Here is a 25,012-nt window from a genome sequence, read left to right as displayed (position 1 = left end):
GCGCTGGCCTTAGCTCCGGGCTCCGGCGGACTGCATGTGACTCACCGGACAGGAGGGCAATGATCGGTGGGTGGGGTACGACGCGACTCAACGGACAATGGTTGTGTTTGGTTCAGTTACTCTAAGGGTCTGGGGATTTGGGGGAAAATAAGAAAATAGGAAATGGGAAAAGACTACTATTATTAGGAGTAGGATTCTGCAATTCCGGTCAAAACTTAAAGTAAAACTTCATAGATTTTTTTTTTTAATTAATCAAGTCTAAGTGTCAATAATCTTGATATTAGTATAGCTATAAATAAAATTTAAGTTATATATTTTATAATAAGTATTACGAGTATAAATTTTTATAAAATTCAATAACAACCCTTTATAAGATTTAATAATAATTGTGCAATGCACGGGACTTAAACTAGTCTTCAATATCCAAATATTTTTCCCACCAATATTTCTTTTGATAATTTTCTTTTTTTAAATAATAAAAAATCAAAACTTATTAAATTTTTTCAAAAAATGGGATCAATGAACCCCCTAAATCTGCCCCTGGCTCCATATGATTGTAAAAATATATATTTTTTTCAAAAAATTTTGACTTTTAACAATTTTGTAGATCAAATTTATTCACCTGATATATACTAAACTCTTAAAAAAAGAAACTTAAATTATTTACATTGAACTTTAATTGTATAAAATTGAAATAAAATTATTTTTGTTAAGCTAAACTTAAATCATTTTTAAAAATAATATTTCTACTATGTTAGTTACTGTTGTATTTTTTTTATTAAAGCTATTGATTTTTATTGATCAAAACTACCTACTTTTTTGTTGAATTTAAATTTTATATTTTTTTAATGAACTTAACTTACAAATTTTTATAAACACAATAAATTTTTTGTTGAACTTAAATTATATATTTATAAATGTTATTGTATTAAGGTGAGAAAAGTAAAGCCTAAGTCTACAACAATGAAATCTACAAAGTATAAAATACAATGTACTATATATCCTTTACAAATCCTGATTTAACAAAAAAAGAAAAGAGAAAAAAAATAAAATGACTATTCATTAGTTAGTTGGACCAGCGTACAAGTGGTTGAGTTAGTCCTTTGACATACCATATGGATTGACGTCCAAGCCACAAAGTGTTTCACTTAACATTTGGACATCAACCTAGCTTAGTAGTTATATACTTTTTTATATATTTTTTTACAGGAACCTCTAGTTATACATTTACTTACGACTTGAATTGGGGGTATCCCAAGAAGCAAAACTTAAACATCCTTCTTAAATTTCCATGCTCATAAAGCTTCAATTCTGTTGCACTGCAAAACACAAAACAAGCTAAATAAAAAAAAATAAATAATAATAAAAAAAAAAAAAAAAAAGGAGAGAAAGTCCTCTCTAACTTCGGAGGAATTGAATTGAAGTACGACTTTCCTCATTGTTTAGGGTTGTTTTATTTACAAATTTAAGATGGTTGAGTTTTGGAAATTCATCAATGACATAAAATCAATAATTATGATGGTGACTGTTCAAGTTTCATTTGCTGTTGTCAACATTTTATACAAGCTTGCTGCAGTTGATGGCATGAACCTCAGGGTCTTAGTGGCGTATCGCCTTCTTTTCGCGGCTGCCTTCATCGTCCCAGTCGCTTACTTTATTGAAAGGTTCTTCCTTTTATCTCTCTTTTTTTTTTTGGAACGATGCAGATAACATTCGATAATGGTAATGAATTTGTATGCAATTTTGTATGAAAATTGAAAAATTATTTTAACGAGAACTTAGTTTGTCCTCCCAAAAGCCCTAAGAAATATTGTTTACATAACTTTTTTTTTTTTTTTTGGGTAATTGGTAATGAATCTTGGCCTAATAGGACAGTATTACTGTACAATAATAGGGCAGTATTACTGTACAATAATCAATTAAGTTAGAGTGAGAAACCTCACCTCAAAGTATACAGCCTAATAATTAATTAATGGGATTTGAACCCAACACCTCAAATCCAATTGATTGGCATGCACCTCAAAAATTTAAGACCTATGCAAAATTGGCAATTGTTGTCGATTAATTTGAAACGGAGGTAATATATACTTAGATTGATCTATTATGATTATAATTTACCTCCAAAAAAAAATACTATCATTGTAATTATAAAATTTTGTGTGAAATACTTTATTAAAATTGTTTCTTTTTTTTTTTCAAAAAACTACAGAGTACTTTATTTTTTAAATTTAAATATTAATAAACTATCTTACAAAGTACAAAATGTTGTAAACAAAAGTACATATTGCATGCCTGAGTATAGTATAGTTTGATTATTTTCTGGTATTGAATTGACTTTTAATTTCATTTATTGCCTTTTTTCTTCTTTATTTTTCTTTTATTCCAGCATATATCAAGCATTGATTATTTTCTGGCAGTTGTTTTTTGTACTTGAAATTTTATCTTGTAAAATAAAAAAAAAATTAAGAAAAAAAGAAAAAAAAAAAAGAAAAAGAAAAAAGGGCGTATTATTCCTCTCGCTCCACCATCAAATATTCAAGTTTACGAATCAATATATTAGAAAAAGAAAAGAAAAAAAAAATTATTGCTCCGTAGGAAAAATGCATGCATGCATGGATGCATGGTTGCTTGCTTTGGAAATAAATAAGCCAATATCTTAAGAATGGTATTTCAAAATGAAACATTAAATACCATTCAATTGCATTATTAACTCAAATAATTACGTGACTCAATCAAATTTGTGTTGAAGACCAAAAACTTTACAGCTGTTGGGAATTGGGATGATTCAGCAATTGTGTTCTTATTACCACGAGTCCCAACACACAACAGCAAAATTGAAGTAGCGAAGTCGTAATTCTATTTTTTTTTTATTAGAATCAAATTTAAAGTGTAACTAAATGCATTAAAGGTGTGACGTTTATTTATTTATTATTGTACGTGTCAAGAATTCCATTAAGGAGGAAAAAAAAAAAAGAATTTCATTAAGTATTGGTGTTGATTTTCCTCGCGTAAAGTAATCAAAATGGGCTCAAAATTATACGCAGTAATATTGGAAAATCGTATCCTAAATAAGTTTTCAACTAGTGCGTGTCATGAACGATGTTCCAAATTGTTACTCTGAATAATTTTAATTGGGATATACATATATGTTTATTTATTATGGAGTATTACTTTATTATTTTTTAACTTTTAAAATAGAATAAAGTTGAACATTTATGACAAATTCACGCATATATCGTGTTATACTACACAATGATATACTCCATCCGTCCCCAAAAATTTGATCCTAATGGCTAAAATTTAGCCCCAAAATGATCATCCCATTTGCATAAAATACCATCCAATTTACAACAATATTTGTGCAAAATTAGTTTTTTCATGTAAGTTTTGATCTTTTCATGTACTTTTATTACTATCTCTCTCTACTTTTTTGCAAACCCCATGTAAATTTACCTTTTTAATGTAATCTACTACTTCTTATTTAACTTTCTTAATACCCGTGAAAATTGCCCATTAGGGTCGAACTTTTAAGGACGAAGGGAGTAGTAAAAAATAGCTAGACATAAATATCAAAAACACATAAAATTAATATACAGTAATTTGTTCGCAAAAATTACATTGATAAACATTATCAAATACTCACTCCATTTTCCACCACTATTTATTATTTCTCACTCCTACAAATCCACTTGTAATATTAAAGTTTTAATTTTCTCTCGGAAAACCTTATTTAGGCCTTGTTCTATTCACCTTATAATAATAATATTTAGTACAATTAATTTCATTAAAAATAAGTTCAAATTAACAAAAATGATTTCAATTAAGTTAAATTAAGTTTTAATTAGTAAAAATCAATGAATTTATGGAACTAATATAATAAAGAATCAGTAAAAATAAATTTTAATTAGAAAAATAGATTAGTTTTAGTAAAACTAATTTAAGTTCAGTAGAAAAATTTCTTTGCACAAAAATAAGGTGAAATGAACAAGGCCCTGCGCTACCATTTTATTATTCTCTCTCTTACTAACGATACTTTATATTTTAAAAAATCTCACTTCCTAAAATTTTCATACAACGCAATGCAATGTCTAGTATTGCGATTATTCCGAAATATAGAAAGTAATAAGATTGGTTTAAGAGATGATCATCACTAATCAAATTCGCTACCTTCCGTATACAAAAATAATAAAATATATATAAAAATTTAAGAGTTAGTTATAAACGCATGATTAATCACTTTTAACTCACTTTAAGTGATCTTAAGTTCAAACCTTATGGTAAGCATTTCATTAGAAAATTTTTATCTTTAACACGTTACTAAAACTATTGTCAAAGCTAGTATATTGAGAAAAAAGTCAGATGTGTCAATTATTTAGGAACGAAGGGAGTAAAATATATATATTAGAACATTGGAGTATTGAGCAATCTATTAAAATTATAAGTTATATACCAATAACGACAATCAATGATTACTTTGTCATGCATTTCCAAATTTATATTTCGTAATATTTTATAATAAAAATTATAATTGTATGTAATCCTAATCCTTAAGAATACATACTTCGTTATTAAAACTTTTTTGCTAATTTATGTGAACTTAACTAATTTTAATAAAGTTTTTAAACTTTCTTCCTAATATTTAAGAATACATATTTCGCCATTAGAACTTATATATACTTATTAGACCTTATTAAAAACTTACCCCTTCTATTTCCTTACCTTATAAAATTACTCTTATGAAAAGTGTGTTTCTAATTATAACCTTCAAAATGTGCGTTTACATGTTTAACCTCGTTAATATGTACAAGTTTTATTTTACCTTCATTAATGTTATTTTTTTTTTATTTTTTTATAATTTATCTTCATTAATGTTTATTATTATTATTATTATTATTATTATTATTATTTTTAACTATTTAAAATAGTGTGCAAACATTTATACTCCTAATTCCTAAAATACTTGTTTACTTTTTTCCTTACTGTAACCAACAAATGAAAAAGAACATAGAACATGACTAGATATGGCGCTCGCATCGCGCGCGTTAGCCACCCTAGTTGTATTAATCGCAACACTTTCCTTTTTTTTATACTTGGAAATGACTCACCACTATTTTATAATTTTTCTCTCCCAATGACCCCACATTCACAAATATTATTTTATTATTTTTATTTCCTACCAAACCCACTTATACTAATTTTTATTATTTCTCTCTCCTACCAACAATACTTTATATTATTAAAAAAAGTCTCTTTTGGGCCTCGCTCTATAAATTTTCTCAATGTTTGTGAACACACTGGTGTTGCGAGTAATACGAAACGGAGGGAATATTTTAGTTGTAATTTGTAGTTGGAGAACTTATATTCCTTGAACTTATCTTTTTTGTATTTAACTGATCTGAAATAAGTGGAAATAAGGTGAACAAAATAGGCCCTTGAATTTGTATCAATTTAGATTTTTTTTTTCTTTGTAAGGAAATTTTGTCAAACCTTTTAAAGCAAATTTTGTTTGGAAAAACCTTTTAAATTTTTTTTCGGAAACTTAAAACCTGATTGTTAATTTTTTTTGTTGAAGACAACCAAGGACCTCTGATTCACTTAATTATCCTCATATTTCTCTTACTTCTTCTAATTACCCTCTAACTCTCACTTAACTATATAATAATTAAAATAAATTAAATTAAAAGAAACAAACAAAAATTACCACCAGCCAGCCACCTCCTTCTCTTCCCCCTCCACAATAATCCAAGCTACCAATTGGAACCCCCCACTTGTAGTAACACTTTGTTTGGATTGAAGAAAATGGAGGGAAAGGAAGGGAAGGGAAATTGAGGGTTGAATTATCTGTCATTTGGATAGCAAATGAGAAAAGAAGGGAAATTGGAGGGAAGATACATAGAGAGATTAAATTTTACAATAAGAAATTAATTTCTCTAACAATGGAGAGACTTTAAAAAAAAAAACCCTCATCTTTCTTCCCTTCTCTCCCTTTCTCTTCCCTCCCTTTCACCTCCCTCCCCTTCCTTTCTTCCCATTTCTTTATCCTAACACACTGTAAGTGTTTTAATTACTTATGTGACTCTTTTAAAGATTTTAAATAATTATTATATTTTAGGCCTTGCTTTCTTCAATCAATGTTAAAAATAATTAAGTTCAATAGAAAGAATTTTATTTCAACAAATATAATTCAAATTAAGTACATATAAGTACTTTAAATCAATCAATAGAGAACAAATATAATACTTAATCAATAATTAGTTAGTAAAAAAAAAATTAAGTTAAATCATGTCCGACGGGTAACTTATCCATTTGTTATGTATTACTCCGTAGTAATGTTCATCAAGCCAAAATGTGTAATTTACTCATTAAATTTCCCATATTCCCCCCCCCCTTCTTTTTTTTTTTGTTGTTGTTGTTGTCGTCGTCGTCATCTTACAAAATGTAAAAACCTGTAAATATCATGTGTACTGTTGGTTGTCTTTTTAGGAAAACCAGACCAAAGTTAACATGGACGGTTCTCGGCCAAGCTTTTCTGTGTGGACTTTTTGGGTTAGTTGTTTCTTGGAACCCCATATTTTGGATCTTTTAATCATACTTAGTATTTAGCCAGTGTAATACACGGGTCAAACTTTTTATTTTTTTGTTTTTTTTTTTTTTTTAATTGTTCATTTGCATATTGGAATTACTCTTGAATAAAATTTAAGCCAAAATAGGTTTGTAAATACAAATTGTTGTGTATAGTAGTTGAAAGTATGCATTATGAAAGGATTCAATCTAATACTAAAATACTAAAATATATGGTAGCAAAATATAACATTTTCAATAGGAGAGAAAATAAATATTTCTTACAACTTAAAACAAATTGCTACAATCTTAACGCTATGCATGGGTTAAATTTTTGTTAATATTTTCTTTGATGGAATGTTAAATTGCATATTGGGATTATTGCCCATGGATTGTACTTCAGCCAAAATATGGGTAAATATATACAAATTGTATTGTGGTAGTAGAATGAAATTAAGCATGATGGGAGGAATCAATCTAAACCTTTAAATTAAATTCTGAAGGTATCACATATGCATCATACATAAACAACATTTTCAATAGGTGATCCAATACTTTAACAATGTAAAACGATTCTGTCTTGTACTGTTCTAGCTTTGTTAACATGTATTTCTATCTTGTTATGTTCAATCTCTCCCATTGAATTCCCCGCTAGTGCCTTTGCCTTGAAGAACTGGCTGTTGAGCTGTCTCCCCTTAATAAGCTACTAGAAATTGCCATACTCATCCATTCAATCATTCATATATTGCCATTATATCTAATAGAAAATCAACAACATTAACCCACATATTCTCTGCAAGATTGCTACTCCAAAAATATGAATTCAACATTTTCCAAGGCTAAGGCTCCGTTTGGTAGGGAGTAAAACATTTTCATTGAAAAATGTTTTCCCATTTTACATTGTTTGGTTTGGTGTAAAACATTAAAATGTAAAACTTGGGGTGGAAAATCATTTTCCACCTTATTGAAAACATTTTCCCCCCAATTTAGAAGGAAAACATTTTCCATCACAAGTGGAGGGAAAACATTTTCCCTCACAATTGAATTTTCAGTTCAACCAAACAATGGAAAATGCTTAAAATGGAAAATTATTTTCCATTCGACCAAACAACGGAAAACTTTTTTGAAAATGAGTTTTCCATTGTAAAATGATTTTCATGGAAAACCATTTTACATTGAAAATGTTTTACACCCTACCAAACGGACCCTAAATTCAAAAGTACAGTAGCTAACACCATGTATGACAATAAAAAATCAATGTTAATAGACTTTTGGGAAACCACAAGAATATTGCCATTATCTCTATTTTTTCTTTCTACTTACGTCGGTTTTTTTAGGTGATACGTATTCCTTTTTAAAAAGTTTTTTGTTTAATTGACGTGAATCCTTTTGGGGTAAGCTTTTTACTTTGTATTTATTACCTCCCCTACTTACTTTATTTATCATTATCTCTCACTCTCTCTCCTCTCCTTAATATATGTAGCTAAATTGAACACGTCAACTAAATAGAAACGGAGAAAGTATTTTTCTGATGAACCTACATCCAATTTGAAGACAAAGTGTATGTCTTCTTGCCTAAGATAAGGAAATACGAAGTATAAAACTACAGTTCAACTAAAACAATGCAAGAATGAAATCAAAGTGTGACATTGCTTTCTTACTTAACAAAAATATAAGACTAAAAAGAATTCCAGATTTTAGTGTAATGAAGCTACACATCTCCCACAATAAGCATATGTGCATGTGTCAACTAAATTATTGAGTCTAATATACCACATTACCAATCATCTCCACCAATGCGGAGAACTCGTATAACTAAGTTCTCACTCCATTATGACAAATACCATAATTGAGGTACTATCTCACCATTCATTTTGCCGCTCGCCTCATTGTGGGGCGATTAAACATGGTACTCTGCAGGGTTAAGTTCAAATCATTTAAGGAAAGAAGTTAACACATGGTGTGAGTGAAAAGAAGGTTGCACAAAATATAGGAAATTAAACCGCAATAATACTCCTCTTTGGATGAGTAATGTTGATTCAATATTTTGCATCTTTTTCTTCAGCGTCCTAAGTCATTCAGTATTATGCAAGGAATTTTTTATTAAATTGAAAGAAAACATATAAGATATGTAGCACTAAAAGAATTTATTCTCCAATGTAATAGAGATTTTGACAGTGATATACTATATCAATGTTTAAGCAGAATTAACCACATGAAAAACAACCACCAATGCTCCTCATTCACCCACAACCCCATACAAAAAAGAGCAGACATCCCAAATATTCAAGTACCAATAGAAATCAACCTATCAAATACAAAAATGTCATGTAATTTAAGTAATTATAAATGAAGAGAGCAATAGTTTTTCGGTGAATAATTTTAAACATGTTGGTTTATACCTTCAATTCACCTCCCGGCTTCGTTTGTAACCATAGTTACTTATATAATAAGCATAGATTAATATTCAAGAAAACAAAAAGTGAATTGAAACAGAAGGCATGAAAAAAAGATACTCAATTGAGAACAGACTACGTTTTTGTATTTTCGATATTTTGGATTTTCCAAACAAAAGAATTGGATAAAATATCCTTATCTAATTGCTATAAAGTATGCATCATAAAATGAAATCTAACTCTTACTTTGAGCACATGATATACTATGAGTCATATCCAATAATTGTTTCGTATAGGCGGGTGTACCATGCGCATAGTACATACGGGAGAACAATACCCTATGAATAAAAGAACATTACATATAAATAAAAGAACATTACCTATAAATAAAAGAACATGACATATAAATAAAAGAATACTACCTATAAATAAAATAAATTAGTCATAATAATTTATTATACATTACAAACGAATATAGAGTACATAAAAAAGAACGTTACAAATAAAATAAAGAACATTACATATAATAAAAGAACATAATTTATAAACAAAAGAACATTATAACATATAAATAAAAGAACATTATCTTTCAAAAAAAGAACATTACAGATAAATAAAATGCTACGAAGAAGATGATGAACAACAATGGTAGTGCAAAAAATTCAAAGAATCAAGTAATTTCATGATAATAGAGCTTCATATGAACAATAAACATTATCACAGGACACAAAATATAGGTAAAATAAACAAGAAAAGAGAGTTCACCATTGAAGCATAACAACCTAGGGTTTCATATTATGAAGTAGAAAAAAGATGAACAAAAAAAGAGCAATCATACCTCAAATGAGTAAAAAACCCTTGTAAAGTGAATTAATAGTGGAAATCAAGCAAGTAGAAGACTCAATTGCAAGTTATTTAGCCAAAATAAAAAAAATACCCAAAATTCTCGAATCATGAAAATTCCGAAAATTTGGTTGTGAAATTTGGATTTTGGAGTGTAAAATCTAGTAAGAATGTGTTTGTGAGTAATGAATTAAGCACATAAAAGCTATTAAAATCAAGAAATAAAATGAAAGAAGAAGTTAGAGAGACATGAGAGAGAGTATCGAAGAAAGAGAAAATAAAGGGGTTAAATGAACATTACATATAAAATAAATAACATTACATATAAATTTCTTAAGAAAAAAAAAAAGGACATTACATGTAAATAAAAGAACATTAAATTTGTCCCAATGTTATTTTATTTATATTTAATGTACTTCCGGGTGTACCATGGTACACCCCCCTCTACTATACGATTTTTAGTCATATCCACTAGCATTATGCAATATAGATACTATAAATCAAAATCCACAACAAAACCAAACAAAAAAATTACAGAATCCTCCTGCTCAAATTTAACCCAAATAAAAACCTGCACAAACTTGCAATTCCATCATCTTAGTCGAAAGCCAAGTATAATTGTCAAAAAAAATGATACTTCTCATACCTTTGGAAATAATTGATTAAAATTTCAGAATCGTACAAAGCTTTTCACAATTTGAAACCAGTAAATCAACATGAATGAGTGAATTTGATTGGATATTAACTTATTAAAGAGTTAATTATTTTCTAGAAATATAATATACTTCCTCCATTTTTAAATAATTACTCCAATTCTCTATGCGCGAAGTTTTAGAAGAAATTGGAGAATGTAATAATAAATGGGGGTAGTGGGGTAGGTGGAAGAATAAAAAATTATAAAAAGCAAAAGTAGTTGAAAGAATTAGAGGAGAGAGAATAGAAATTAATAAAATATGATTTATATTGAGTCCACTAGTTAAGAAAAATAAATTAAATATTATACTAAGCTTTCCAAAATCGAAAATGGAGCAAGTATTTAAAAACGATCAGAAATGAAAAGTGGAGCAAGTATTTAAAAACAGAGGGAGTATCAAGCATAAGAAAATGATAGAGTATAAAACATATTTCTAGGCATCAACCATCGGCTTAAGCTTTTGGTTGAGATGGTTCATTAACATGGTATCAGAGCCAGCGTACACAAAGGTTACGGGTTCGAATCTCATCCACCCTCATTTTCAAGTGGAATATTAGATTATAAAACATATTCCTAAAAACACTGATACAATTTTATTTCAGAATATTCTATGCATCTATCAACCCCAATTATCAGAACTAAAAATACACATGAAGCAATTAAAAATTTCAAACAAAATTAAATATCTATACTAATATTTTAAAACAAAAAATAAAGAGGAATGAATATTACAACACACCAGAAAAAAAAAATCAGAGAGATAGTCAGAAGGTGAGAGAAAGAAAATGATCACCTACCAGTGATGAATTGGGGAATGGTGTTTTTTTTTTTTTTTTTTTTTTTTTTTTTTTTGAGTTTGCCCCATACGGTTCACCAGAGCTTCTCGAAATTGAGACCTCCCTTAAGCGACATAAAACTACTTACCATTTGAGCCAACTCTTGTTGGCAAAATGAGGAATGTATTAAGTATTTATAAATATTGAAATAGCAAAACTGAAATAGCGTTGTTTGGGAAGCTTAAGCGGAGAAACCGAAAGAGAATAACATCGTTTGGGAAAACAGAGAAACAGATAAAGCTTGAAAGATTATATCGTGAGATTAAGATAATCCAAAAGACTTAAAGAATCCCTTTGATAATTGTTGGTTGGGGTTGAAGATGTACCGGTTGGACTATTGGAGTAGAAGATCCCCGATAATTTTTTTTATTTTTTTTAATTTTTTTTTTAAGTTTAAGGGGTGACACTTGGATAGCTTAAATTTCTTTTAAATTTTCCTATAATTAAATATTAGTATAGATTACTGTTCATTTACAAAAGAATTAATCAAGATTATTGTTAAATTCTAGTATTTCTACTTTTAGTTCCTCCAACATGAAAATATGGTCAATGAATAACTAACCCCTTGTTTGGTGAACTTTTTAATCAGTTAATCTATATAGTGTCAATTTTACTTATTTAATTTTTTTTTTAGGCAAAATTGGCCGCAACAGCATCAACTATTAATAAGTTGCACTCAACAACACGAACTTTGACTAGTAGCTCAACAACACGACCTATAACATAAGGTGCACGAAACATCATAAACGAGTTTTGCCACTTGAGATTCTCCCGGAAACCGCCCATACGTAATATTTTATTATTTTTCTTTTTGTTAATTAATTTTTAATGAAATTTAATTAGGCTTAAAAATACATACTAATTTACTTAGGGTTTTTTTTTAAAAAAATGCAACTTAGTTAGGCATCAAGAACCATACTACTGTAGTTACTTGTACATTGTATTTTTATAAAAAAAATAACATGTAATTAGTATGGTTCTTGAAGGTGACATGCCACCAGCACCATTCACCATAACCACCACCAGCACCATTCCCCACCGCCACCTCTAAACCAAACTGACCCCACACGGCCACACCCACAACCCACAACCCACCACCCCCTCTCACCTACCGCATCCCAACAGACCGAAATCCCACAACCACCTTGAAACCCACCGCGTCGATCGGAACCCCACCTAACCCAACCCCAAAACCAGATTGCAAAAGGGTAATTGAAGCTGAAGCGAAAAGGTGTCTGAAAGGATCTCCAAAGTACTCGAAAATCAGAAAAAATGGAGATATTTGGTATGGACTTTGGCTGAGTATTTGGATTGCATCGCCATAGCCAAATTCCAGAAATAGATTGCTTGCTTCGGGGTGGGGAAAGGGTTGCGGTCCGATGGGGTAGGATGAGGCTGGTTTCCGTCCGGCGGGGCTGGGGCGAACCCTTGCCTGGGTTGGTCGCCGTTTAGGCAAGGATGGCAGCAGGGGCGGGGAATGGGTATCGTTCAGGGGAGCAGGCTGGTTTGGGGTTTTTTTTTTTTTTTTTTTTTTTTTTTTTTTTTTTTTTTAAATTATTTTTTTTTTTTAATAATTTAAAAATATATGGCTAATTAGACAGTAAACGTGGAGTGTCACCTTAAAAAAAAAAATACAATGTACAAGTAATTACAGTAGTATGGTTCTTGATGCCTAACTAAATTGCATTTTAAAAAAAAGCCTAACTAAATTAGTATGTATTGTTAAGCCTAATTAAATTTCATTTAAAAAATAATCAACAAAAAGAAAAATAATAAAATATTACGTTTGGGCGGTTTTTGAGAGAATCTCAAGTGGCAAAACTCATTAATGATGTTTCGTGCACCTTATGTTATAGGTAGTGATGTTTGAGTTACTAGTCAAAGTTTGTGCTGCTGAGTGCAACTTGTTAATATTTCATGTTGTTGCGGCCAATTTTGCCATTTTTTTTTAAAAATTCCATGTTAAATGATGTTAAAACAAAATACTATAAATTGTAGATAATTTTGTTAAAACTTATAATTTTTTTAAAAAACAAATCAATTCATTAATAAAAAGTCATACGACATGTACAAAAGAAATCTAAATTAACAAATACATAAAATTAAATAATATAAGAGTTTCCTTCAATTAAGCTACGATCGTTGAATAGATCTTACATTGTGGTACATTTCTCGTACACATCGCTGAAATATACAAGTTTTTCAGCCTAGTGCTCATGTGTTATTATGACTTTTCAAGTTGTGCTTATTGTTTTTCAACATTACACATGGTACCCCTCAGTTATAGTTTTTTAACACACCACATCCTTGCCGTTAAGTAGTTCCATCAGTTTTCATTATTCTCTTAGGTTTTAAAATATCTTGCTAGTAGGTAATCAAACCAAAATTTGCACACCTCGACTTAAGACAATTCTTAACCTACATAATTCTAAATTTTCATGTTAATTATTCATATGTTCAACATATTTCGTTAATTTCTTATACAACCCTTATTAAATGAATGCAGGGGAACATTGGTTTATAATCTATTTTTGGAGAGCCTTGTATTAACCTCTGCCACCTTTGCTGCTGCTATGTTAAATCTTATTCCTGCTGTTACCTTCATTCTTGCTGTTTTTTTCAGGTATTTTACTATATATTCTCAATGTATTATGTCATTAGTTTAAATCTTCAGTTTTCTGTTACAAGTAGCTGTCTTTTTTTTTTTTTTTTTTTTTCCTTTTTTTTTAATTTTTAATTTCCTATTCTAAAAATAAGAGAAAATTCAAGTTAGATTAAGTCTGATTGACTTTGTTAGTAAATCAAGGGGCAAACTTGGTGCAAATATTTACAAGTCCACATAATATGGCAAATTTGGCACATAAGCTTGATTTTTGAGAGTCTCTTCCGTTTTTAATTTAACTACTCGAATTTAGTAAAAAAATTATTATATTACTAGAAACATAAAAGTAAGATTTATTGGGTACTTAGGGTCTGTTTGTTTCATCTTATCTATTTGAATTTATTTTATCTAAATTTTTTATTATAACTAATATATTATTTTGTTTAAGCTTTTTTTTTTTTTTTTTTATTTGAATATATATCTTAACTGTTTTTTATTTTACTCATTTATTTTATCAAATTTTTTTTAACATTTTTTGAACTTATCTTGTTTAAATTTATTTTAATTCGTGAAATTAGTAGAGCTAACATTTTTCTTAATACGGGTAAAATAAAATGAAAAATAATTATTAGAAAGTAAAACTACTCCAAAGAGTGACATAATTGTCACTCATATAATTGAATTAGTTTATAAAATTATGAAAAATCGCTTATCAATAAAGAACAAAAATAGTTCCTTAGTCTCAACTAAAAACAAAAAATAATTATTTAATCAACTCTTTCAACAATCCCTTGAATAATGCATGAATAAATTGTAATTGATGAAGTTAAGATAATTTAATTTTCCTAGGTTGGAGAAGGTAACACTAAAAACAGTACCAGGAAGAGCAAAGGTTATGGGAACTATACTTGGGATTTTAGGTGCAATGGTGCTTACATTTTATAAAGGTGTTGAAATTAAGATAGGGTCAACAAACGCTCACCTAATGAAAGAGGCAGCTCGTCGACCAGTGGTGCATGACGCGCGAGAACGTCTAATTGGGTCCGTACTTGCTCTAGGTGGTTGTTGTTCCTATGCTTCTTGGTTGATTGTACAGGTGATCATTGTCTATTTGTCTCTATATTATTTAACCTTACTCGTTTATATGTTTTATTTTGTTCTAAATAAAATTTGTTTGATTTAATGTTTGGTAATTACCTAATATCAAATAATATTCACACCATTATCCGCTATTGCTATATTCTCATTGAAAAGAAATAAAAATATAAATTCGTTAGAAACTCAAACTTTTATTTTACAAGGCCCTACTCACTTCACCTTAAATAAATAATCTTCTATAAAATTTATTTTAGTTCAGTAAAAATAATTACACTTCAGTAAAAATAAGTTCAGTTCAATAAAAATCAGTAATTGTGAAGAAGAAATATAATAGAGAATCCGTAAAAATAATTTCAGTACAATAATAAATTTCAGTTTAGTAAAATTAATTTAAGTTTAGCAAAAATAATTTCAATTCTGTAAAAATAATTCAATTTAGCAAAAATAAGGTGAAGTGAAAAGGGCCTAAATGAAAGTATTCTATAGCATTATTTCTTAATAGTGTTTAAAACATTAATATGCCATAAATTGGGGTTGTGGTAGGCGAAGATGAGTATCAACTATCCGAGTCCTTATTCATGCACAGCTTTGATGAGTATAATGGGATCAATCCAATCTGTCGTGTTCGCGTTTTGTATGGATCGAGACTTGAAGTTATGGAAGTTGGGTTGGAACATTCGACTTCTCACAGTTTCATACTCCGTAAGTTTTTATTACTCATTCATTCAAATACGAAGTATAACATTAGTAATTAGTTACCGTATATGTTTACAACCTAAGTACAGATAAATTTGCCCTCAAAAAAAAAAAAGTACAGATAAATTTAGCCACAAATATAAGAGATTATAGCAAATTATATCAAATTTGATCATTATTTTTTATTATATAATAGTATAGTATTATTTTTTATTTTTTTGAAACAAAAATAGTATAGTATTTAGATTTCATTTGTGAGTGAATAAAATAAAAAATAATTATATCCTTCTTCATGGTGAATGCAAATATTTAATTTTCGCAAATTATCTGCTCATTATTTTTTGTTGTTATAACATAATTGTATTTAGATTTAATTTGTAAGTAAATAAAATAAAAGAGTGTTATATATCCTTCTTTCATGGTGAATGCAAATATATAATTTTCGTTACTTGAAATAAATAGTTCTCATTATTGCCACCATCAAATTTTCTTAATATGAGATACATTGTATTCTTCAAAGTAGTGAAACATGTTTCCTAATTTTTCTAAGTAATTATGTTGTTATTTACAAGTAATTAGTGGGTTTAATGAGTTGTTGAGTCATGTTTGTTAATAGGTTTACTCTTCATCATGAAGTTAGGAATTAGTGGCTAAATTTTGGGTTTATTAAAAGCCTTGATTACAAGTATTATATAAAAGTATGATTACAAATACCGTTGATTTCTATTATATAAGCCAAGGGAGGAGGCAGCGGTGTCCTTCTAAAAAAACTTATATACCCTTACTTTTTTTCCCAAATCTAGCTATTTAAATAAAAGTCTAGTATCACTCTCTTAAAGGGGCTAGGTAATTGGTATTTATGAACTCCAGCCTTTTGGTGATCATTATATTGACAATGTGTGAATGATTAAGTAAAATTCTTCACGTTATTGTTGCAGGGAATTGTTGCTTCAGGTGTGATGGTGACATTAACCGCTTGGTGTATTCGTCTTAAAGGGCCATTGTTCGTGTCCATATTCAACCCTTTAACAGTCGTTCTAGTTGCATTTGCAGGATTTCTCTTACTAGATGAGAAGTTGTACTTAGGAAGGTACATTTTCAAATCTTTTGCCCTTTAAGATATATACTAGGGACATATATATTAGGAAGTATATACGTCCCTAATTGGTAAAAGACTATTGTGGAAGTTGGTAAATGAGAAGCTAATTACAAATTAAAAAAATGTTCCAAAGCAACAAGATTATCGTAATCTCTATTATTTCAATGAGATAATAACATATAAGTGGTGTACTTGTACCAGTGTACTAGGAGCAATATTAATCGTGATCGGATTATACGGGGTAGTATGGGGTAAAGGGAAGGAGATAAAGAAGATGATAAAACTGGCGCCTTCAATGAATTGCGAAGATACAAATGAAGATATCGAAATAATTACATCTTCAGTACTTGATAAGGAGAACAAGGCTAGTAAGGATATTGTTATGAACAATGCTTCCACAAGGCCAAATTGTGCAACAAAGGAAGATGATAATCACTCATTTCGAAACGACAATATTGGCGTTGATGCTGAACGTGAATCCTAAAATGTTGTATGATTATCATGAAAATCGGTATGTTTATTATCTAATACTCCATGCTACAAGTTGTAATGTAGGTTTAGTTGTCAAAATTAAGGGTATCGTAGTTAATTATTTAACAGTTTAGAATATTGTATTGCAATTTTAGTTTTTGATGCAAGAGGCAACTCCATTCTCTCTTCCTTATGATGTTAAATTGATTGTCGATTTTTGAAAATTAAATATGAAGGAGAAGAATTAATAGATTGAAGATCTCAAACTAATAGTTGCAACGTGGTCTAGTGTCCATTGCCTAAGAAGAAAAACTACACCACTACCAATATAGGATATTATTATTCGAACTCGAAGGATGGAATTGATACAAGAATTGTTCAGATTTCTAAGAGAAAAGATTTGTGTTTAATGTGTAAAGTTTTCCTTTTTACAATCAATCATATCATACTACCTTCGCATTTAAAATTGTTGCCTTTGAATTAAAATGTGTAACCTTATGAGTAGATAATGGAGACATAAAATACGCCTCATACATGTTTCCTTATCTACAAAACAACTCTTTTTTGTGTTAGGCCATGGTTTTTCACTATTACCTTTGCTTACTTTTACTGTAGTGCATCAATAATGAGGCAAAGGCTTTACATTTATAATAGATCCAAAACGAAACAAAAATAGTCGACGCCCGTCACCTAGCGCACCTCTCGCATGCTTGGGCAATCACTCGTCCAATCGGGCGCAAAATTTTGTCTAGCTCTAGCTTCCTCGATGAGCAAACAAGGCGAAGTTTCCCTACAGGGAGCGCAAACAATACTAGGAACTAACAACTCACCATGGCATCCATGAAGGATAATAACTCATGTCCTGCTATTGTGTCTACCATGGCATCAATGTGAGGGAGCAGAAATGGATCTTTAGGACAGGCCTTGTTGATGTCTGTGAAGTCGATGCATATCCTCCACTTTCCATTTTTCCTTCTGACCACCACCACGTTGGCTAGTCATTCTGGGTATTTGACCTCTCTAATTGTCTTAGTTCTGAGTAGGTTCTGAACTTCTTCGTTGATCACTTTGTTATGGAAAATTAATGCTTTACTGGTGTATGCTTTGGATCCACGTCTAGTGAAATTCCTTTCATGTCTTAGTGGGTCCACGCGAATGCATCTTTCTTTGTTTCCAAGAATTCGAGGATTTGTTTGCTCAGATCCTTGCTCCCTGACTTTCTGATCTAGATGATCTGGGATCAGTTGGACTTCGTTAGCTTCCTATTCTTCTGATGTACTAATCTTCTCTTGGCCCAATTGAATCTCTTATTGCTATGCTGACTCTTCCTCCACTAAGGTTGTTTTGTGGGCTATCTTTGTAGATTTCCTTGGCTTCTTTCGAGTCTCCTTTGATTTCTTGAATTCCCAATTTAATGGAAAGCTTGATGATTTGATGATATGTTGATGGGATTCCTTCATCTATCTCATGGATCTATGGTCTGCCCAAAATAATGTTGTAAGATGATAATGTATCAATCACTAGGAATTTTACCTGTAGGTTGATCCTTTTTGCATAAGTTGGCAATGTTATTCTCCGATGGTCTTCTTGGTTTCTCCATAGAATCCGACCAGCATTGTTGACTTATTGATGATATCTTTCTCGTCTATGTTCATGTGTCATAATGTATCGAGCATGATGATGTTAGCGAAGCTTCCGTTGTCAACTAGGATTCTTTTAATGAGCCAATTTCCAACTGGGAGTGATATTACTAGACTGTCATGATGTTCCTCCACTACATGCTTTCTTCAAAATCAAAGGGAACATCTCTCTTTACTTGTGCATTTTTGGGTTGTTTGCTCGTGTTGCTTTCTTTGGCGTGACGCTTTGCTGCTGAGTATGTTTAACCGCACACTTCTGATCCTCCATAATCAAATTAAAGTTTTGATGATCGGAGGCGGAGGAGGTGGCCCTCCTGAATTGGATTCTTTTTCTCTGCTTGGAACTTTGGATCTGTCCATCATTAGTTCTTGGAGATATCCTTTCTTCAGCAGGTAAGCAACTTCCTTTTTGAGTTGCTACGCATTCATATGTGGTATGTCCGATATCTAAATGGAAATGCACCATCTTAAAGGATGTTTCTTCTCTTCAGGTCGCTTTTTCTGGGCCATTGTACGGTGTCTCCCATTTTGTTCAAGCTCCTTATCACACCTGCAAGGTTAACATTGTAACAATATTCATGCAATTTATGAGGGAATTCAAGATCTTCTATCCAATCTATTAATTCTCCTTTGACAGCGTTGATTGTTCCTTCTTCAAAGCGTGATCACTGATAGGGTTTGAATATGTTATCCCTCTTGGTGAAGTTGGTGCTCCTTCTTGAAGAGCGATCATGTTCTAGAGTCTTCCGTGAATACATATTGTTTGGGGGTTTTTATGTGTCCTACGGGAGAGTTACAATTTCCTAGTATGCTCCTTCCTTAGCCTGTACCTGCACAAATAACGGAATACTCCGGCTGGGGCTGGGGTGTTCCGCCTCCGAAGATTAAGTCAGTCTCTTTCTTAATGAGGAAATAAGACAATAAATGCTTCTCGATTTGAGAGCGTTTGCAAGGGGATTTGTGTTTTGTTGGTTTGTGGAAAATGATTCGATCCCCATTAATGAGGTCTGCCCTTACTATTTATAGTAGGGGTGAGCTATACCTCAATTAGGGTACAATGACACGTGTCGCAAAGGGATTGGGCCTTTGCTGACCGTTACAAGCTTGACACGTGGCAAGCCTTTATTGGGCCATGTGTCTTAGGGTATTTTTACCCTAAACATCTGCCCCTCACAAGTGTGACGTGGAATGTCCACGTGTCACCTGTGACAAGTGTCAGACGCATGGGAGGAGACGGTTTGTCTTCTTCCCTCCTTTTTTCAAATTTCAAGTTTTTAGGGCAGAAGGCATCGTTTCTCCTTCTGCTCCTTCTCTATAAATACAAGACACCCTCTCTCTCCTCCACACTTTGCATATTTTTCAAAAAATTTCTGAGAGAGCTCTGATACCGGCTGCATTATTTCCTTAGTTTTCTTGCATCCGGCATTCTCAAATCAAGCACATCCGGCTACCGGTTGGGTTCTCTTTCTCCAGTCTCTAAGGTACCGGCTGCCCTTTTCTTTTTACTTTCGCTTTTGACGATTTTGAACGTTTCACCCCATCCAGGTTGCATGCCGCCTGGGGGGCCTTTAACCCATATCCCATTGTTGAATCTTCTCCCTCAGCCGGCATAGCCCCGTCTGAGGGGTCTTCAACTTTTAAGCATTATGCATTCTAAACTCCCCCATCCGGCTTAACACCGTCTGGGGGGTGTTTGAACCTTCCTCCAATAGACTTATCCTTTAACACCGCCTGGGGTACTTCTAAGTTTTTATCAAGAAATGATTTCAAAAACCCCAACCGGTTTTGAAGCCGGTTGGGTCATCATCCTTGTCTCTTTAGATTTTTCGAAAAAATTCTTAAGATGCGTTCAATGCACCCCCATCCGGCATTTTTCCGCATGCGTCCTTTTTGAGCGATCTATTTTATTACTCAAACAAGGTACAAATAGCCCTCGTCCGGTGTTTTGCCGCATGGGGGTTATTTGAGCAGCATTTGCTTTTTCTTATTCAAATAGCCCTCATCCGGTATTTAACCGTATGGGGGCTGTTTGAGCAGCCTTTGCTTTTTCTCAAACAACATTCAAATATCCCTCATCTAGCATTTAACCGTATGGGGGTTGTTTGAGCAGCCTTTGCCTCTTCTCAAACAACATTCAAATAGCCCCCATCCGACATCTAACCGTATGGGGGTTGTTTGAGCAGCCTTGGCTTTTTCTCAAACATACAAATAGCCCCCATCCGGTATTTAACCGTATGGGGGTCGTTTGAGCAGCCTTTAGCTTTTTCTCAAACTTCATTCAAATAGCCCCCATCCGGCATCTAACCGTATGGGGGTTGTTTGAGCAGCCTTGGCTTTTTCTCAAACATACAAAATAGCCCCCATCCGGTATTTAACCGTATGGGGGTCGTTTGAGCAGCCTTTAGCTTTTTCTCAAGCATCATTCAAATAGCCCCCATCCGGAATCTAACCGTATGGGGGTTGTTTGAGCAGCCTTGGCTTTTTCTCAAACATACAAATAGCACCATCCGACATTTAGCCGTTTGGGGTACCTTTGATCAATTTGAACAATTTTTACCTCATCCGGGAATCCACCGCTTGGGGGGCTTTTGAATGAGTTTCTATTAAATATATCTGATCTATTTTTCTTTATTTCAGCTTCAAACACATTCGGAGACTTCCGCCTGTGGAGGTTTCAAGCCACCATCTCAACAAATCTCAATCCTCAAAGGTACCGCCTGCATCCTATACTTGTCACTTTCTTTTATTTCCGGTTGCATCGCATTAGGATATAGACTCCACCAATGCACACACGGCACAGCCTACGACTGTGGTCAGCCGGTCACCAGGAACGGCTGAGTCTAGGACTGGGATTGCCGTCTGGGGGTGCTTGGAACAACCTTCACCTACATCGAATCCGACCGTCTCTGTTCATGTGCAGGACAGAATGGCTCGGATCAGAGTGACGACAATCGACCCTGACTACCAGTCCGACGACCCAGCCGTTGATCCGGCTGACCCATAATCAAGAGCAAGCCGAGGAACCGGCCTAGATGGGTCTTAATGAAGAGGTTCCGCAAAATTCTCCAAGTGTACCAAGCACACCGGGTGACAGTATATTGGATAGCTATGGTTCCAACGCTGGGGAATCCGGAGAGTGATTTGGTGAAAAATCCGGAGAGGGATCCGGTGAAATGTCCGGAGAGGGGTCAGCTGATAATGGGGAGTCCGGCCCTTGCCCTGATGAAGAGTCTTCTGAAGAGGCGGCTCTGGTTGAAGAAGAGGCTTACAAATGGCCGGCTAAGGGCGACCCGACTGATATGACCATGTTCGCCAGGGATGTGATCACTTTGAACGCCACACTCCCTGCTTTTTTTACAGAAAAAGCCGGTTGGAGAGGGATGGAAAGTGGTCGTCCCGCCTGTAGAGGCAAGCGTTGTTTGGACCGACGACGTTGACCATGCCGACAACTTCTTCGGCTGCTATGAGGCGGCATTTACAGCCGGCCTCCGGTTCCCCCTCCATCACTGCATCAAAGCCATACTGAAGGGGTATGACTTAGGTGTATGGCAGTTGACCCCTAATTCATGGGTCAACATTCTTGGATATATAGCCGCCTGCGAGCTGCAGGGTGTTAAGCCAAGCTGGCAAGCCTTTGGGCATATGCATTATCTAAGCAGAGCGCCGGGTGGGTGGAATGCGTGGTACACTCTCACCACGCTTCCGGAGTATATGATGACTTTGGACAAGCCGTACAAGTGGAGTAATTGGAAGAGCAAATTTTATGTCGTCTCTTCCCCCTCCCCCCAACTTAACTGCCGGCTGCGTAGATACAATAAGCACCCGGCCTTGCTGGGAAGGAAATGCGCTCTCCCTAAAGTACCGGGAGAGGCATGGGACAAAATAATGCAGAATGGTCTCTTTCTGAAGACAACCGCCCCACTAGATGATGGGGGTGAGATCATAGTTCCCCAATTTTGGGTACCCCATCCGGATTGGTTTAAGGATGAGGCTTTTTTGTCCCTTTGTAACTTAAGCACCATGTTTAACAAGGGTAGGTTCACTGATTGATCAAGTCTTTCCCGGATGGGTATGCTTTGTATAATCTCTAACCATATTTTCCTTGTTTTGCAGAAGAGGCAAAAAGAATGGTGCCACCAGAGAAGACACCGGCTACTTCTTCCATCCTTTTGAGGAAGAAGCAGCTGGAAGAGAAGAAGGCGGCGATGGCCGCCAAAAACGCCGGGGTAGTCTTTCCTTAACTATCTTGTTTACTGTTTCCTTCTTTTTCCGGATGTACCTTTTACCTTGTTACAAAGATTTTTTACTGGATGCATCCTATTGTGATTGTTTTCAGGCCGATAGCCAAGTCATACCTCGCTCTGTAGCGAGTATGCAAAAACGTCCGGCTGGAAATATTCCCAAGCCTGCCGCCAAAGTGCCTAGGGTGGCGGCTCCTTCCCCGGCTGCTGGTCAGAAAGAAAAGACGCCTGACAAGGACAGGCCAACAACTGCAAGGAAGAGCCTGCAATTCACTCCCCACTTTGAAATGGCGGTGGAGTCATCAAGACCGGATGCTCGTACTCTGACGGGCTCCGGTTCATTAGCGGCTGGGGGGGCTTTGACCCCACAGTCCGAGAAAGGTAACACTTCTGCCTTCGATCCCCCCTAGTCGCTTGGGCATATGAGGGTAAAAACCCAAGCAAGCCAATCCGGGGATTCTTCTGGACACCGCCTGGATATTGGCGAGGCATATGCCCAATACCTTACAGATGATTCTATGCTTGCAGATACAACCTCCAGCCGTCCAAACTATCAACAATATGCTAAGAGGATGGTCAAGACCATCACTCGGTCCGAGAGAGAAGTTGTGCCGGCTGTGCACACGGTCAATCTTGACCGGATCACTTTTCTCCTTGCTGAGGTACATAAACCGGATGGCCTATGTTTAAGCAATAATTTTTTTTACCGGATGCAAGTACTTTGTTTTTTTTATCTTTCCTAACACTTTTCCCGGCTGATATTGCAGACGCTGCTGAGAGTTGATGGGCTTAGCGTCCCTCTTCACAAGAAGCAGGAGGAGGTAAGAGACGCTCAGAAGTGCGCATCTGAGCTTATTGACGTTTGCCAATTTAATGCCATTTCATATGACTTGGAAACTGAACAACGAAAGTTGCAACAGGAGGAACTGCTGAAGAAGGCGGCTGCGGCTGGGGAGGCGGCCTTGAAGAGAGTTGATGAGCTTGAGCTCCAGGTCAAAAATCTTTAAACTGACCTTAAAGCCCTGGAGAATGCTGACAAGGAAAATGTCAATCTTCGAAAGGACAACAGCCGGCTGGTAGCTGAACTTGCCAACAATCAGGCGGCTCATAAGAAAGAGCTGGAACAGGAACAACTCCGCCTGATTGCAGAAAATGAGGCCGACTGCGAAGAACGTATGAAGCTCACTTGGAGCCTGATCCACCCGGACTTCGAGTACGAATACTGGAATCTTTAATACCAGTATGCCTCTAAGGTTTATGAGGCAAAGGTGCTCGCGACTGACCCTCCTCCCGCTTTCGACGAGTGGGTTGAGCGCAACAATGTGATTTAGCCGGATGGGGCTAATCAAGATGCATAGGCGGAGGATCAGCAAGTGGTGGAGTAGTCGGCCGAAGTTCCAGTCGACGCAATCCAGCAGCCGGAGCCTCAACAGCAACAAGCTCAACAACAACAACAAACTCAACAGCAACAACCATAAACAATTTTCTATCTTCTTTTCCGGCCTGCGAGCCGAGTATCTTTGGATGTATCTTTCCCGGACGGGGGTCCGGTTAACATTTCCATTTATAAATATTTAATCTATCTAACCGACGCAGTCGGTTTTGCTATTCTACTATTTGCATTTTGTTTTTATTCATGCATTTTTACAAGCTTTTACATTGTTTACTACTCATGCGGTTAACATAATCTACTCCTGCCCCGGCTGGGACTATAAAATGCCCCTGAAATGGCCAACTATTTACTCCAACGGTAAACAGGCAGTCGTTTCATGGCAGCCGGATGGGTGATCAGTGGTTGATCTAACCCTACCCCGGCTGGTACAATAAAATATCGG

At 33.9% G+C, this 25,012-nt stretch overlaps 1 protein-coding gene across 1 annotated transcript; it reads left to right on the top strand.

The window, feature by feature from the left end:
• The first annotated feature begins 893 nt into the window (after positions 1-893).
• On the top strand, positions 894-17,503 carry LOC110694972 (WAT1-related protein At1g68170-like). The gene is made up of 8 exons (XM_021872158.1): positions 894-1,664; positions 1,935-1,949; positions 6,493-6,546; positions 13,837-13,953; positions 14,782-15,028; positions 15,574-15,732; positions 16,665-16,816; positions 17,027-17,503. Exons 1-8 carry the CDS (start codon positions 1,471-1,473, stop codon positions 17,307-17,309), a joined length of 1,221 nt encoding a protein of 406 aa, XP_021727850.1. The 5' UTR covers positions 894-1,470; the 3' UTR covers positions 17,310-17,503.
• The last annotated feature ends 7,509 nt before the right edge of the window (positions 17,504-25,012 follow it).

Source organism: Chenopodium quinoa, unplaced genomic scaffold (genome assembly GCF_001683475.1).
Source record: "Chenopodium quinoa cultivar QQ74 unplaced genomic scaffold, ASM168347v1, whole genome shotgun sequence".
Lineage (NCBI taxonomy): Eukaryota > Viridiplantae > Streptophyta > Magnoliopsida > Caryophyllales > Amaranthaceae > Chenopodium > Chenopodium quinoa.
Note: the sequence above shows the minus strand (reverse complement) of the source record. Positions and strands in the feature narration are given on the sequence as shown.

Coding starts and splice junctions, on each gene's coding strand:
- LOC110694972 (XM_021872158.1), top strand. CDS start 1,471: ATGGTTGAGTTTTGGAAATTCATCAATGACATAAAATCAATAATTATG. Junction 15,733..16,664: donor TTCTCACAGTTTCATACTCC/GTAAGTTTTTAT, acceptor TTATTGTTGCAG/GGAATTGTTGCTTCAGGTGT. Junction 16,817..17,026: donor GAGAAGTTGTACTTAGGAAG/GTACATTTTCAA, acceptor TACTTGTACCAG/TGTACTAGGAGCAATATTAA.